This window comes from Lindgomyces ingoldianus, assembly GCF_010093535.1.
Source record: "Lindgomyces ingoldianus strain ATCC 200398 unplaced genomic scaffold BDR25scaffold_16, whole genome shotgun sequence".
NCBI lineage: Eukaryota > Fungi > Ascomycota > Dothideomycetes > Pleosporales > Lindgomycetaceae > Lindgomyces > Lindgomyces ingoldianus.
The window spans coordinates 1,186,332-1,203,322 of NW_022985177.1; the positions used below are offsets into that span (position 1 = coordinate 1,186,332).

The 16,991-nt window shown below is 37.4% G+C and overlaps 3 protein-coding genes across 3 annotated transcripts; 2 read left to right on the forward strand and 1 right to left on the reverse strand.

The window, feature by feature from the left end:
• Positions 1 to 4,392: 4,392 nt before the first annotated feature.
• BDR25DRAFT_355329 (uncharacterized protein) lies at positions 4,393 to 4,936 on the forward strand (the record flags this gene model as incomplete). The annotated part of the gene is made up of 4 exons (XM_033695442.1): positions 4,393 to 4,529; positions 4,676 to 4,701; positions 4,733 to 4,767; positions 4,796 to 4,936. 4 exons carry the CDS (start codon positions 4,393 to 4,395, stop codon positions 4,934 to 4,936), a joined length of 339 nt encoding a protein of 112 aa, XP_033547674.1.
• Positions 4,937 to 12,354: 7,418 nt separating this feature from the next.
• Positions 12,355 to 13,232, reverse strand: BDR25DRAFT_287046 (uncharacterized protein). Its single transcript, XM_033688294.1, has 2 exons — positions 12,796 to 13,232; positions 12,355 to 12,726 (listed from the first exon to the last, which is right to left on the reverse strand). The coding sequence occupies exons 1-2, from the start codon at positions 13,067 to 13,069 to the stop codon at positions 12,389 to 12,391; spliced, it is 612 nt and encodes a 203-aa protein (XP_033547675.1). The 5' UTR covers positions 13,070 to 13,232; the 3' UTR covers positions 12,355 to 12,388.
• A 604-nt stretch (positions 13,233 to 13,836) lies between these two features.
• On the forward strand, positions 13,837 to 16,518 carry BDR25DRAFT_32880 (class II aaRS and biotin synthetase). Its single transcript, XM_033692413.1, has 2 exons — positions 13,837 to 13,928; positions 13,977 to 16,518. The coding sequence occupies exon 2, from the start codon at positions 14,116 to 14,118 to the stop codon at positions 16,330 to 16,332; it is 2,217 nt and encodes a 738-aa protein (XP_033547676.1). The 5' UTR covers positions 13,837 to 13,928; positions 13,977 to 14,115; the 3' UTR covers positions 16,333 to 16,518.
• The last annotated feature ends 473 nt before the right edge of the window (positions 16,519 to 16,991 follow it).

A 16,991-nucleotide genomic window follows, 5' to 3' on the forward strand; every position in this document is an offset into this window, starting at 1 on the left:
TAGAAGAATTAAACTTACACATAACATAATAGTCTTTACTTAGAAGAGATAAGTAAGCTACCTTTATATAATTAACCTAAAAAACAAAGATGCTGCATAATAATATATTAAGTAATATGTAAGAGGGGCATATATTGCATTTATATGTTAACTAGAGGCAGCATTTAACCTGTTTATTACTGCATAAACTATAGACTTTTTGCATAATAACATTAACACACTTAACGCATAAATTTAATAGTAGATAGATAATAGTAAGTGTAGTCTTACCTTTCTACTATTATAGCTTAATTATGTAAAGCTATTTATCTTTATAAATAAATTATTTACTAATAATAAAGACTTTAGCTTATAGCTAAGATTTTTAATTATATTAAGTAATAAAGACTATATAAAGTAAAGCAACTACTTTAAAATACTAGGTAATATTATACACTAGAATTCTACTAAGTATAAAAAAGTAACTAAGAGTGTCCTTACTAGTAAACTATATAAAATAGTTAAAAAGTTTAATAATGTAATTATACTTAGTATAACTTTATAGTAAATTATATAAACACTTAAACTACTACTAATTCTAGTAGTAATTTATATAAATTTAAGGTTTCTATATAATTACCTTATTAAGCTAGGCACTACTAGCAAAAAGTAACTTATAATTAACATTATGTTACTCTATAAATTATATAAGAAAAGGGAAATTGCTAAAATAAAGTAAATTAATAGTAAAAATAACTTAGTAAATGTATGTATAAAGAAAACACTAAACTAAGCTCTTTAATTATTAGTCCTAACTAACTGCCTCTTTGTCTAGATAGAAGCATCTGTAGACTAGCTAGATCTTGTGCGCAAAGATGCCTTAGACTAACTAGACTAATAACACCTTTATATAAGGCTTATTTCTCTTTATTTTGTTTTTTTTATATTATACATACTTATCTTTCTTATTATAAGGATCTGTTACTGCTAGCACTATATAAAAAGAGAAAAGAGCTAGGGGATTGTATAGTAAGGCTTAGAAAGTAAAGAATAAAGAAAAGAAAAGCTATTTACATAGCATAACTAGCCTATTCTAACACACAGCATTACTAAGGCAAGTCCTAATAAATAGGGGTAGAGTAAAAGTAGAACATAATTAGATAGACCTACACAGACAGAAGAGAGGTAACGCGTACAGAAGGCAACTTTTTAGATAAAAAGAAAAGTTGCTAGTGTCTATACACAGTAGTAGTGTTGCAGCCTAGATACAAGCAATTGCGCACAAGCAGGATCATGTATCTATGTTATATAATGCTTGTGCGTGAACCTCTGTGCGCAAACATCTAGATATCCCCCTTTTCCTCTATATAAAGAAAAGACAAGAGTAATAGAACTAGAAACATGTTGCCCTTACTTTACCTACCTTGTATGCTGTGCACACTGTACACCACTCTTACTCTTGCTACTTAAGTGCTTATACTATAAGCAGCTAGCTGTCAGAGCCTATTTAATAATAGTCTTATTAACTTTATTCTTAGGCATTTAATAGCAGCAGTAGTATAGTAGCTTATACTATCAGCTTAAGGTTGTTGTATATAAAGTAACATTAACCTGTGTTATTTTTAATTATATTACTATCTACTACTATTTTAGCATTAATAGTTAGTAGCTGGGTTTTAAATTTATATAGCTTACTATTAAATTTAGTTAGTAGAAGAAGAACTAGCTTTAGATAAAAAGTAGTAGTAATAGTAAGTATAGCTTATAGTGCTTAGTTTTTAGCGCATAAGCTTTAAACCTTTTACTAAAAATTAGCTTATAAAGCCTACATCTTGTAACAATTCTCGTTCCATCTTAGGTCGCCCGGAACCCATCCGAAGGGTCCCTGTATCGGCTCCGACCCTGGCTCAACCCTAACTCAACCTAGCCCTAACTCTGCTCTACCCTCTGCTGTTACCCCTATTTCTTTATGTATTTAGTTGCACCTTACCTTTGTAGCTAGCTTAGTAGTTTTCTAATATTCTTTTATATAAGGCCTATAAGTGTTAATAGCATTCCTAGGTTTAGAGTCCCTACGCACTCCTATATGCCTCTAAGTAGACTCTTACTGCATTTAAACCTATTGTCTTGCCTGTGCTATTACATTATATTAGAAAACTTACTTTTACTAGTAACAGCTTTATTATAATATTATACTAATTATTTATATAACTACATTTAAGCTTTAAGACATGTCTAATTTAGTTTAAGTTATAATACTTACACACTATTATATTAAACTATTTAGTTTATAGACTAGATTTTATTAACCTTTAGTTAACTAAAGCCTTTAGGTTTAAAACTTCTTATCTCTTATAATTAAAATTACCTTTAAAAAAGTTATAAAAATATGCTAAGGTAAAAACTTAGAAACTACTAATAACTTATTAGAATTAAAGATAACTACTAATGCCTAACTTTTAACTACTAACCTCTAACTACTAACTACTACTTTATTAACAGCTAAACCTGCGTCTGTAAAACCTAAAGCTAGACCTACCTAATTTAAAGTTAACCTTTAGTAGTATATTTATACTTAATTATAAGCATAGCTTAAGCAGCTAATCTACTAAAACACTACTAAGCAACTACTAAATTACCTCTAATAATGCCTTAAATTACTTCTACTACTCTAATAGCAAGAGACTATTTAGGCACCTTTAATAATACCTAAATGTCACCTTACTAAACGCACGCCTAAGATTAATAACTGCATAGATAGTAATAAATAAAGGTTTTAATTATTAATAGGCTAGACATCTATAGATTACTATTAGAGTAGGCGCGCACACATAGCGTTTAGTTTAGAGGACACTGCTAGCAGTGTAAAAGAATACTTAGCAAGGACACCTAGCTAAATTAGACTAGTTTTAGTTTAAAAAGGCAAAGAACATAATAGTAATACTTTATACTATAATTACTACTAATAAGGACGCTTAGTCTATAGAGGGGGAGGTAGTGTAACAATTCTTGTTCTATTTTAGGTTGCCTAGAACCTATCTAAAGGGTCTCTATATTAGCTCTAACCTTAGCTTAACCCTAACTTAACCTAGCCCTAACTCTGCTCTACTCTCTGCTGTTACCTTTATTCTTTTATGTATTTAGTTGCACTTTGCTTTTGTAGCTAGCTTAGTAGTTTTCTAATATTCTTTTGTATACAGCCTATAGGTGTTAATGGCATTCCTAGGTTTAGAGTCCCCACGCACTCCTATATGCCTCTGAGTGGACTCCCACCGCATTCGGACCCATTGTCTTGCCTGCGCCGTTACACATCTTAGCTTAAAGCTACTATATAAAGTTGTTTATTATATAAAAAAAGTAAAAAGCTAATTATATATATATATGTAAGTAGTAGATGCTAGAGCGCAGTGACTAAGCTGACTTATCTCTAGCATGTAAAGATAGAATAGTAGATAGCCTAGATAGCACTAAGAGTAAGGTTTTAGAGAAAGATAGAAGTGTATTATAAGAGAGACAAATCGCTGCCAAGCCTTGCTTGTTAGAATTCATGCTTAGATACAAAGCACAGGTCATGTGACCTCTAAACAGGTTAAGTGAGGCTATACTAGCCTGTTCTAGAACATCTAGCGTTACATTATCCTCTCTTATTGTAGTCCTACAACTTAGAGAATAGAACAGATAATAATAGGCCTAAGTAGTATAATAAAGTGTTATATTATGCTGTAAAAGCTTACTTTTGTTTATTTTAGTTAATTTTATGTAAGTTTATTTAAAAACAACCTAAAGTTATTAAGTAAAGGTAAAGCCTCTTTAGAGGCGTTTTAAGTTATCCACCTTTAGGCTACCTACGCTTTTACTTATAGCTAGTAGGTTAAATTTATCTTTTAGTTTTTAAAATTAAAGAGATGTAAGTATTACACTTTATATAATAAAAAATATAACTTTATATAAATATAGTCTAATACTACTTAAGTATAGTTTACTAAAACGCGTGTAGATTTTTTTATTATAAAAAGAGTTTTTAGTTCTTTAATGTGACAGTGCGTACCGCGTCACATGCTCTGCGGCCTCAGCTCCCTCGCTTGCGCGACTAGTAGCGCCTTGGCAGGGAGCACACATGTATATTTAAACTCGCAGAGCAGCTCCTCTGCTCCTTAGTTTAATCTAGTTGAGTTACACCACCTCTTGCTTGTAGCTTGAGCATGCCGACCGTGACATTTAAAGCTATCTTAAGCTATAGGCAGCAGCCTAATATATAAAAAGTAAAGAGGATAATAAAAGAGCTTTTAAGGCTATTTTAAAGCCTGCTTAGAGCCTAGTGTAGGTAGTGTAGGTTATAAAGAGTTAGAAAGCTAGTCTTCCTACCTAGGTAGCCTTATTCTACTAGAGTACTGTTACGTTACTTACTTCGTGATGCGGTCACGTGGTACTACGGCCGAAGAATGGATGAGGGCGAGGGTTAAGAGGGTGACGGGTCTACGAGGGTGTACAGTTCTTGTAGCTTGCGTATGGTTTGCGGGGGCGGCAACGTGGTTTGTCCTTATTCCCAGGTATAGGCAGGGGAATCAAACTAATCTTTAAGGGAGTAATAGATGTATAAGTCTTAAGGGAGCACTTGGTATCTAATGTAGAGATTAACAACAACTTTTAAAGGTTGTTTTCAAGCAGGGTATATATACATGAGGGTGGATCATAGGGCCTCGCAGGCCTCGCAACAACTAAGTTGCGAGCCTCTGTGATCTCTGCGATCCAGGCCTCGTAGGCCTCGCAAGTTCCAAGATGGATCGCGTGCGATTCCTTGCGATCCTTTCCTTAGCTTGCGATCCAGTTCCTTAGTCATCTCTGTCACGTGACCTTGTCATATACCCAAATTACTTGTCCTATGCTTCCGCTGCTTTACCCCGCTTATGGTACGACTGTTCTTATCCACTGTCACGGTATCCTCCCTGGATCCTAGACATAACCGTATCAGACGCATACTAGAGTATTATTAGTGCACGTCTGACACAAACACAACACAACACAGACATAAACTTAAGCATAAACTGCCTTAACACTAACTAAACTTAAAACAGGCTTAATTTATACTTAAAGCGCTTAGACTTTTAAGCTAAGTATTTAATTACTAATTTCTTTTTAAACCTTCTTATTTCTTACATAATGTCTTGTACCTACTATAATACCTTATGTAGTAATTAAACTAGACTTTTATAAAGCTTTATAACCTTACTTGTGCATAATTATAACATTACATTATATTAAAACTTTAGCTAAGAATAGCCTCTAAATTTAATTTAATAAGCTTAGTACTTACATAACTTTAAGCTATTAAAGTAAGCTAAAAAGCCTTCTAAAAAGCACTTACTTTATAAAAAAGCTACTACATTATAAGCTTTAAAGCTTTTTAAAAGGACTTTAAAAAACAGCTTTACATTATTAAGTAGTCTATTTCTGCCTTAACTTTTATTATAGTAGTAAGAACTAAGAACTTACTAGCCTTAAAGCTTACCTAGAAGTCTAGAGATAGCTTAACTTTTTTTTACCTAACACTGCTTACAACCTATAACCTTTTTAACTTAGTAATAAAATCTAACTAACTCTCTAATCCCCTACTGTTTAATAGAAAATAGAAAAACCTACTTTTCTTTTTATATAAGCTCTAATATAAACTTAAAGGAAACATAGACTAATTTCCCTTTAAATACTCTTAGTTACTATATGCTTACTTTTAACTTAACTATAATATAACAGCCTTAATTAACTTACTAATAAATAAAAATATTATTAACCTAGATTAATTTATAGCATTTCTGTAAGCAACTTATAAAAACTTAAATAAAAAGTTAATAGCCCTAAGTTACCTAAATACTTTATAATAAAAAAAAAAAAGCTTTACTTTATACTTTACTAAGTTCTACTAACTTGCATCTAATATAGGCCTAAATAAAATAAGTCTAATTATAGCTTTATATAACTCCCTTTTAACTAAACTGTAATGTGCTATAGTAGAAGAACCCCTTCTAAACAACCTTAACGCGTATGTAAACTTAATTACTACCTATAATAATAACATAAGGTTCCTCTCTATATAAGCCCTAATACGCCTCTAAACTAGCGCAGTTATAAATAAGAACTTTAATGTAATAAAAATTAATTTAAATTATGCTTTAGTTAGTTTTAAAAAGCGTAAAAATTATAAAAAAAAAAGTTAATACTTTAAGTGTAGTAAGTATAGTTATATTTTTTAAAACTACTTTATTCCTTTTTTTTAAGTCTATATAAGTAGTGCTGCTAGTACTTATTAAAGATTTTTACTATTTTAATCTTATTTTTATAAGAGCTCTAACTTATATTTAAGCTTTAATCCCTTTTGCTACTCTTAACATAGCTGCAGCTATAGCAGTAAAAGCCTATAAAAAGGCTTATCTTAGGGCTAAGTTGCCCTTTAGGACTAATTTAACACTAGATCTCTGCTAACTTATAGGCTAAGTCCCTTACTAACAACTAAAAGTACTAAGTTAATATTTTTATATGTTTATAATAAAAAACTATATTAGCTTTAATATAGGCTCTTATTAACTTAGAAGTAAATAGCATAAGTTACATTAATAAAGAACTAGCGTGTAAACTAAATCTTTAATTAACACTACTTACTTAAATAATTTACTTAACTAGATTTAATAAAAAATAACTTAAAAAAAGTTTTATTTTTTATACTATAACTATTACAATTACCTACTAACACTATAAGAAGTAGATTAAGCTTTATGTAATAAACATAGAACATTATAACCTAATCTTAGAATAACTATAGCTGTATTAGCATAAAGTTACCTTTAATTACTAAGAGTAAGTTTTAAACTTTAACTTTTTTTAATACTAAAATATATACTTACGCTTACACCTAAATAACACCTAAATAGCACTTAATATAAAAGGTCTCTAGACCTACTTTCTAATAACCTAAAGAAAAACTACTTAAGTAAGGCTAACAAGCTAAGCCTTTTACTAAAATAAGCTATATAAAATAATTTAATAACTACCTAAACTTAAAAAAAAGAAAGCCTTTAAAGAACTTCTACTTACTTAATTTAAACATAAACTAGGACTTAAACAGTAGATAGACATCTGCTACATAGAACCTGCCCTATTTATAACTCTAGCTTAATAACTAGATTATAAAATCTATGTAGTTATAATTTCTAATATAGACTAAGCTTTAGCTCCTTAAAAACACACTAACTTAAAGATAATAGTCTCTTAAAACTACTATAACTTATTATATGTCTTTTTCTAAGATAAGTTTAATAAGCTTTTAATATAACATCTATATAATTACTAGATAACTCTTAAGCCTAGTAAACAACCTAGTTATAAGCTACTATATAAGATGTTACTAAATAAATTAAAAGTGCTCTAAAAATACTTTAATAAAAACTTAGAAAAAAAGTTTATTTAAGCTAGCTTCTTACTAGTAGTATTACTTATACTATTTATAAAAAAACCTAGGAGTAGGCTTTAATTTTACATTAACTACTAAGGACTAAATGCTGTTACTATTAAAAACTAATACTTAATTTCTTTTTTATAAGAAACTTTAAGCTAACTAAGTAAAGTAAAGTATTTTATAAAGTTAGATATTATTACTGCCTTTAATAAGCTAAAGATAGTAAAGGGTAATAAGTAGCTAATAGTGTTTTAGACTTAATATAAACTATTTAAGTACTTAGTAATGCCCTTTAGCTTAGCTAACACGCCTAGTACTTTTTAATATTTTATAAACAACTTACTTTAACCCTACCTAGACGTGTTCTGCACTGTGTATATTAATAATATTCTAATCTACAGCAATAGCCTTTTAGAGCATAAACAGCATGTACGCTTAGTGCTAAAGGCTATAAAAGAAGTAGGTCTGTAACTTAACATAGATAAATGCAAGTTCTACTAATTAAAGGTTACATATTTAAGATATGTAATCTTTATAGATAGCATTTAAATAAACTTTATTAAGGTTTAGACTATGCTAAATTAGTAATACCTAAAAAACATAAAGAATATTTAAGCCTTTATAAAATTTGCTAACTTTTACTAATAATTTATTAACAACTTTTTACAGCTAGTAAGCCTTATAATTACACTTACTAAGAAAAAGGTCTAATTTAACTTTAACTTAAATTACTAATAGTCTTTTAACTAGCTAAAAAAAGCTTTTACTAAAGCCTTAATACTCTACTACTTTAACTTTAAACTACTAATACTTGTAGAAGCTAATGCCTTAGACTACATAGTAGCAGGAGTTCTCTTCTAGACTAAGCTAGATTAGACTATTAAGCCTATTGCATACTTCTTAAAAAAAATAAGTCCTGCAGAAGGCAATTATAAGATTTATAATAAAAAATTACTTACTATAGTACACTACTTTAAACAATAGTAACCTAAACTAGAAGGTGTAGCGCATTTAATACAGGTTCTATCTAACTACAAGAACTTATAGTACTTTACAACTATAAAATAACTTAGCTACTAATAAGCTTATTAGTTTAAATACTTATTTTATTTTAATTTTAAGATTACTTATTATTCTAGTTAAAATAAAGGGAAACTAGATGCTTTTATAAAGTAATTCTAAAATGTCCTTACTTAAAAAGAAGTATAAAAGGCTTAATACTAAACTCTACTTTAACCTAAGCTATTTTTAGACCTTAACCTAAATAAAATAAATTAGATAATTAATTAGATTATTACTAATAAGTATTTAAATAATAAATTTATTTAAAAAACTTTAGACCTACTCTAAAACAGCGCTAGTTAGTTAAAGAAGGTAACACTAGCTAACTATAAAAACTAAAATAGTAAGCTATATTACTATAACTAACTTATAATCTCTAATTTTAACAAACTAAGAATTAAACTACTTTAAATTATATAAAACTTACTTGTTAAAGGACACCTAGGCAGAGAAAAGACTCTTAACCTACTATAGAGAGAGTACTACTAGCCCCGCATGTTCTATACTGTACACTAATATATATTATGTTGCTATACTTACTGTAAAGTAAAGGCCTCTTAAAAAAAGTATAATAGCCTACTTAAACTACTTCTAATTCTTAAATAAGCTTAAAAAAATATATTAATTAATTTTATTATAAACCTACTTTTATCTAAAGAGTATATAAATATTATAGTAGTTATTAATTACTTAACTAAGTATTAACACTTAATACTATGTTCCTTTATAACTGCCTCTAATATAGCCTAGTTATTCTACTAATACGTATAGGTTTACTATAGCCTGCCTAACATAATTATATTAAACAGAGGTACATAGTTTGTCTTAGCCTTCTAGGACAAACTCTGTAAATAGCTCTAAATTATTCTCTATCTATCTACAGCTTTTTACCTAGAGACTAACAGCTAAACTAAGAACATAAACACTGTAATAAAATAAGTTCTATAAGTGTATATAAACTACTAGTAAAATAACTAGGTAAAATAGTTAGCTATAGCATAGTTTAAAGCTAATAACATAATATTTAAATTAACATAAGTATCTTTATTCTTAGTAAACTATAAATACTACCTCTAAATAGAATTTAAACTACTTATAAATACCTTTTAACTAACTTATTAATTTATATAAGTAATAAACATAAATAGACTTATTAATAAAATTTAAAACATATTTAAATATGTTTATAAAAAGCTTACATAGGCTTAAGCTTTTTAACAAAAGTATATAAACTAATTCTAAACTTTTACCCCTGTGTATGCAGCTAGTAAGAAGGTCTAGCTAAATGCTAGAAATATTTAAATAAACTAATAATTAAAGAAACTTAATTAGAAGAACTTTAGCCTTTTTATAGTAGCTTATATAGTCTTATTACACACTTACTAATTAATCCTACCTAATAGCATGAAGATACACCCTGTGTTCTATGTATTATTGCTGCGCTAAGTAGCCCCTAAATCTAACTATCTACCTAGACAGCTAAACTTACTACCTAAACCTATTATTATAAATAATAAACTAGAATATGTTGTAGAAGACATTAAATAGATCTAGTTTAATAAAAAGAAACATATTTATAAATACTTTATAAAATAGACTAGATATAACAAACTGTTATAGGAACCTGCAGAAGCTTTATAAGAGAACTCTATAGTAACCTAATTCTACGCCTAATACCTATCTAAACTAAACTTGTACTTTAATAAAGACAACTTAATGCTAGAACTACTAATGTAAAGGATTCCCTTCCTAATAAGGGGGGGGGTACTGTTACAGTATCCTCCCTAGATCCTAGACATAACTGTATTAGACGCGTACTAGAGTATTATTAGTGCACGTCTAACATAAATATAACATAACATAGACATAAACTTAAGCATAAACTGCTTTAACACTAACTAAACTTAGAACAGGCTTAATTTATACTTAAAGCGCTTAGACTTTTAAGCTAAGTATTTAATTACTAATTTTCTTTTAAACCTTTCTGTTCCTTACACAACGTCTTGTACCTACTATGATACCTCACGTAGTAATTGAACTAGACCTCTGTGAAGCTCTATAACCTTACTCGTGCACAATCGTGACATCCACACAGTCGTAACAAGTACTAAGCTGCTCTAACAGGTTTTAGCTCTAAAAGCCCTAGTGTTTAACTTTTAGGTAAGCATTGCAGCGCTCTTAGGCAGCTAAGAACAAGGTAGAGAGGGCTTAGAAAGAGCCTAGAGGGGAGGAAAGAGAGAAGAAAGAAAAGAAAATAAGTAAACAACTAGGCGGCGAGCCCGCATCGGGAAATGGACGCACCCTGTTCAGGCAACCCGGGCCTCGCTTGCGCCTTCGCGCTACGCCCGAACCGGCAATCGACCTGGACGTCCGCCATAAAAGGCCCTCCCTCCGCCGTCATTTCCCCTCCCTCTCCTCGACCTTTTCTCTCTACTCCCATCCCCCAGCCCCCAAACCCCCCACCAGCGCCAGCTGCTCCCATTGGGCCTCAGCAATCCCTTGTGAGGCATTTTTCTCGAATCTCCGTCGCCGTCCAACACCGCACTGCCTTCGTCGTGCCTCTCATTTCACCGCTGTGCGGACTGTGCGGCCCAGCTCCTCATCTCCAGTGATGGTTACTGCTGCAGCTGCTTGTGCGCTCGCATCCGCAAGCATTTAGCAGCCAACCGGCTTTCCATTCTCTCATTTTCTCGCGCTCTCTCGCACTTGAGCACTCTTTGCTTCTCCATCTGAAGTTCTCTCCCCCTCTCTCGCAAGATGCTCGCTCATCCTGTGCTAGCGGCAGCTGCGGAGGAAGGGAAAACATGGGGGCCTGGTGCCTGGAAGCTGGCAGCCGACAGCTCGGAGATGGTGTCGGGCGTGCCATAAGAGGTGAGTGAAGCCCCGCGGACTAATCACCTAAAGGCACAGGGTACCGTCGGTGAGAATTGGCCATTCATGTGTTATCCGGCACGGACTCGTCCTACGTACAGCCTTGTGAAGGTTCGGCTTCCGGGTGTATGGGGTACTCGACTTTAACTCGTCAAGGCCCCTGCTCTGTGGGAGCGGAAACCTTACCTCTGTTGAGCTAGCTCAGTGTAGATAGAATTACTCCCCATTGCTTATTCCCCAAGTGTAATTTTCGCTACGGCACCTTTCCGTATTAGCGTCGCGCGTGAATTTAGGCGGCGGAAGTCGGACGGTTGTTGGGTTTCGCAAGCTGCTCATGCGTAGACGAGGCAGAAAGATAATTCAGACGATAGCGTAATAGTCACTAGTTTTCGCAGCAACACTAGCTTAGCTGAAATATAGGTTGTGAATGATGTATTCTCCAATTTTTACCATTACATATAGTCGCTAGCGAAACCGGCTTCCCCCTCGAATGCGGCTGCAAACCCGCTCGCAAAAAAAGTCTTAGCACCCCACCTTACATATCTAGTAAAGCGCCACTGGTTTGAGCACGTGATTTGCCACCGTACGAGAGGGTACTTCTCTAATCTCTATCACAGTTTAAGCTCACGTGTGTGTGTTTTCTATTACGGCCACGCACCGTATGAGTATGGACCGTAAGTTTAAGCTCACAACCCTGTGGCCGGAGTGGGTCGGCCGCCTCCCTGCTAGCGGCGGTGGTCTATTAATTACCTTAAAACACTATTAGGCTTAAGCTTAAGCATTGTTCATGTTACTTCGCATTCCAACGATCTTAGGAAAGATGCGGTGTAATGTACCCTAGAGACCACCGCCACCGCCGCCGCTTCTCTCTATCACGCCACAACTTACTTTCTAAACTCCCTACCGCGCTTTTGAGTTTTGGAACTGGGAGGTTTGGGGCAGGCTTTGATGCGCGAGAAGCGCCACTTATGCAAGAATGTAGCGTGGATTGTTGTCGTGATATGACGCAGCTGGCAACCTTGGGACCTTTTATTTCCGGTGTTTAACTAAGTCATTGATAATTGTCGTTACCTCTCTTGCCAGGGCTTCAGCCGCTTCTTCTGGTCCCATATTCGTCACATCAGAAGTGATACCCTCGACACCATCGAAACGAAAGAGTTGGCACCTGGATCGCATTTCTGCAAGAACCTTAGGGTTTAAGAGCTTTGTAGTCCCACTGCTTCCCCGTTGTAGACTTGTTATTCTGCGTGTATTTTCTTTGATGTCGCACTCGAGGTAAACAGGCAAGAAAGGACGTCTGGCCCGTAACGCTGCTGCCTCGTATTCCCTTGCCACGTCACGGCCAAGATCATTATTGGATTGGAAATCTATGATCAAATACGAATCTGAATCAGAGATGGGTAAAAGAAAGGTTAAAGGCGGCTGGTTTTGCTCACCGGTGAAGATAACGATGCGGGTCCGAAAGGCTGGATCTTCCACAAAACTCTTGAACACGGCCTCTCTCCCCCGGCGCCTTTCCTGTTGGTAGTTTGGATGATCTCGCGAGAATTTTGCCTCCACCGGGTCGATTAAACTGTGGTTGTCAATTAATAGAGGGTCACCCTCGTCTAGGAGGGTCGCGAAGAACTTTGCAATCGTATGTTTGCCTGTACCAGGGAAACCATTGATCCAGATGAGGGGCCACGCGAGTCTCGATTCTGAGGCGCTCATGTTGCCGCAGTATGAGAAATGTGCAAGTGTAAAGCTGGGTGCCAAAGGTTCCGGATTAAGACAGGAGCAGATAGAGGCAGCGAATGACGAAGGGTTATATATCGAAGGACGTCTGAAGGGCAACCACGCTAGCAAGAAAGATGTTTGGGTGGATGTTTGCTACCGGACCGGCCGAGGTGGCAGGTCGGCTCGACTGGTCAGGCTTGTCGCACGTGTCTCACGCGATATCATACCCATGTACCGCACTATTCACTCATTAGGCATAGCCGCTCTCTCGTACAGTATATAGTCAGCCCAGAGCTCTATCGAGCTCCTTAGACCTTACAATACACTCGTGCAATCCACTTTGTTTGGATCTCACTACCTTGTCGACTCGCTTCCCATATGACCCCTCCTCAGCTCATGCAAGAAGGCTCGCTGCCACTTCGTATTCTGGGGGTCGCACGACATTAGTATATCCCTTCACTGATGTACGCTTGATTAGGGACTGTACCTTTGAGTTGTCTATAACCAAATCAGAAGAACTGCTGCGTTGATCCAAAACGTTAAATTCCTCTTTGATGCGGAATCACAGCAGTGGGGGTCCGTGCACCGACACAGTAGCTCGGAATCCCGCAATGTCGCAATCTCAAAGCTGTCTGTAATTCTCCAAAGAGGCTGCAGCAATAGCTGCCCCGACGTCGAAACGCAGCGAGAAATCCGGCGAAATCTTGTGCCAGTCCTTGACACTGCTGTTGCTGCGCTCAAAGCAGGTGTCACAGCCAGAGAGGTGGTCGTCAACGCAGTGGCAGCCTTGGAAGACTGCCCGCTATTTAACGCCGGAAAAGGGGCTGCACTGACCATCGAAGGCGACCACGAGGTAATCTACACACCCCAGGGCATGCATTGTACTGATTCGTATGAAAAGCTCGAGGCGGGACTGGTTGACGGTCGTTCAGGCTTGTATGGTGCGGTGTCTTGCCTAACGACGACAAAGAACCCTATCCTCGCTGCAAATGCCATCCTCCAGCATGGAGTGCACTGCATGCTAGTAGGCAATACTGCCGATGGCGGGCGACGAGATATTCCGGCAACTACTCGCTACCAAAGTTGCAAACCAGTATTCCCGCGGCTTCGATATTGAGAACGCTACTCGTCGCGCCGTTTCGCAGTTCGCCCTTATAGGAAAGCCTTGCGCAGTCGTAGCACTGGACGACCAAGGAAAGTTCTCCGTACAATCGACAGCTCGACTCTTGTCGACAGCTTCAGCATCCTCCAATCATCAGTCCACCGTGGATATGAGTTGTACCACATCTCCGGTGTTACCCCAGCATGTATTCTTCCGCAACCGGCGAATTGTCGCCGGTCTGTCGCGCTATCCCACTACTCGAGGGGAATCTCTAGTAATTCTCGAGCAACTAGGCGTGCATCTATTTTCACTTGATCGACAGGACTTTCTTGAGGTTATGTCCAGAGTAAAGCACCTTGCGCATGCACTTCGCGACTTCTACAATGTCGGACGCTGTGCGCTTGTTACTGAAGGTAATGGTTCGATCTCGATCGTTCCACTGCATGGCTTGGAAAAATCATGGAAGCCTGTGACTAGTCATGAGAAAGAGTTCCAAGAAACATACCCAGGCTATATTTCCTCCAAGGACGGACCGACCATGGATTCTGGGAGATTGGCTCAAATCACTGCCACGATTCGGCGAGAGACCGGACTCAAGGAGCCTTTGAATCATTACTTCAAAGGCGATCATAGGGACAGTAATCTTTTCGCCAGGCTTGTCCGCGGGGAGCTCCCTCAGTCACGCGTATGGGAAGACAGGGAACATGTCGCGTTTCTCACGCCCTTTGCGAACACGCCTGGTTTCACGGTGCTTGTGCCCCGCGAACATCTTACAAGCGACATTTTCAGCATTGAAGACACTAATTACGCAAACCTTATGGATGCCAGTTATACTCTCGCTGGTTATCTGATGAAAGCATTTGGAGTACCGCGCTGTGGCATGATATTCGAAGGCTTTGAGATTGACTATGCCCATGTCAAACTCATTCCTATCCACAGCCGCGAAGTTTATAGTCAGTCACTAGAGTCTGGTCCTACAACCGAGATGGCACCATACGAAGAGGGATATCGGGGATATGTCACCTCTCTGAACGGTCCTCTTTTCCAAGACCAAGAGTCCTTAGTACTCGATGCGTCCTCTCTTCGGAAAATTATCCACTGCGAACGCATCCAGCCGCCTCAGTCTTGGAAGAGTCCCCGGGAGCACGCAACTGTTGTTCTGTCAGAATCATGGTATGAAAACCTCTTCACAATTCAAGATTCGCTCTTCCACTCGTCCGTCGGTTTCTTCAAGCTAGGCGTTAATTACAAGTACGCTTTTGTCCCAGCCACTACCAACGCAATAAGCTCTGCTATGGGTCTATGCTCCGACTCCCAGCCTGTACCCATAACGTTGCTAGGTCAGAAGACATATCTCGCAGACTCTATGCAATTTGCGCTAGAGTATTCCCTTCGCATAGAAGATGGTTTGGATGGAGTTTACTATATCAACACTTCTTTCCGAGGCGAGGATTCTGATGCCATGCATTTGAACCAATTTTACCATGTGGAATGCGAGCTCGCTGGTGATTTCGACGAAGGCATATCCGTAGCAGAGCGGTATCTGGTGAGCGTCATCTCTGCACTCCTTCGAGACCAAAGCGATACCATCGAGGCATCAGTTGGCACGATTGAACACCTCACCGACTTCCTAGAGCTCTACCGACGACACGATCAGAAACTTCCCCGCATCACGCTCGAAGAAGCCCTCAGCCTCCCTGAGATGGACCAAACATGCTGGAAATACGTCGTCCCCGATAACAAAGCCCACGGTCGCACGATAACCCGCGCCGGCGAACAAAAATTGATTCAGCACTTGGGCGGTGCAGCCTGGCTGACCGAAATGGACCACCTCAGCGTCCCTTTCTACCAAGCCTATATACATTCCACCTCTCACAGCAAAGCTCGCTGTGCCGATCTCCTCCTTGGGAACGGCGAGGTGCTTGGCTTGGGCGAGCGACATGTAAGCTCTGAGGAGGTGAGGAATGCGCTAAAGCAGCATGAGGTACTAGAGGAGCCGTATAAGTGGTATTTGGATATGAGAGACCAAAAGGAGATGAGGACGACGGGTTGGGGGATGGGCATTGAGAGATTTCTGGCGTGGGTTGTAAGGCATGATGATATTAGGGATTTGGTGGTAATGCCGAGGATGAAGGGAACCGAATTCCTTGTGTAACTGTCTTTACCATCGCCCGTCTCCTAGGATGGGGAACCTTGGTTCCGATCTTTCTTTCCACAGTCTATCTCCGCTCATTTGTAGATCTGCGGTGGAATAGAGGGTAACAAGCAATGGTATAAAGGTAGAAGAACACCTTGACCACGCCAGCAGGGAGGACAGCCGACCCGCTCCTGCCATAGGGTTGTAAGCTCAAACTGTGACAGAGAAGTACCCTCTTGTACCGTGGCATATCACGTGCACAAAGCAGTGGCGCTTTACCAGATAACTATGTAAGGTGGTGTGCCAAGACTTCTGTTCGCGAGCTGTGCTGTGCTGCAGCCGCATTCGAGGGGAAGCCGGTTTCGCTAGCGACTGTAAAGCAAAACTCATATGCACACATCTCTTTCGTGCCTAATTTCTATTAAGATACGTTTCAACCTAATATTTGGATGGAGTTTTAGTTCCTTCCTGACTGCACGCGATGTTCTTTCTGGTCAACGTCGTTGCGGTGCGGCCCGGCGAGTAGGGGGGTTGCTGATTGGATGGCTTTTTTCGGAGGTACCGGCCCCAAAATCGAGACGGTTTGGGCCCTCCCCCACTCCGATTCCCTCTGGTGGCTTCCCTTCCACCAAATCTCCCGTTGTCGACACAGTGGACCTGGTATCATCCTCTCGCTA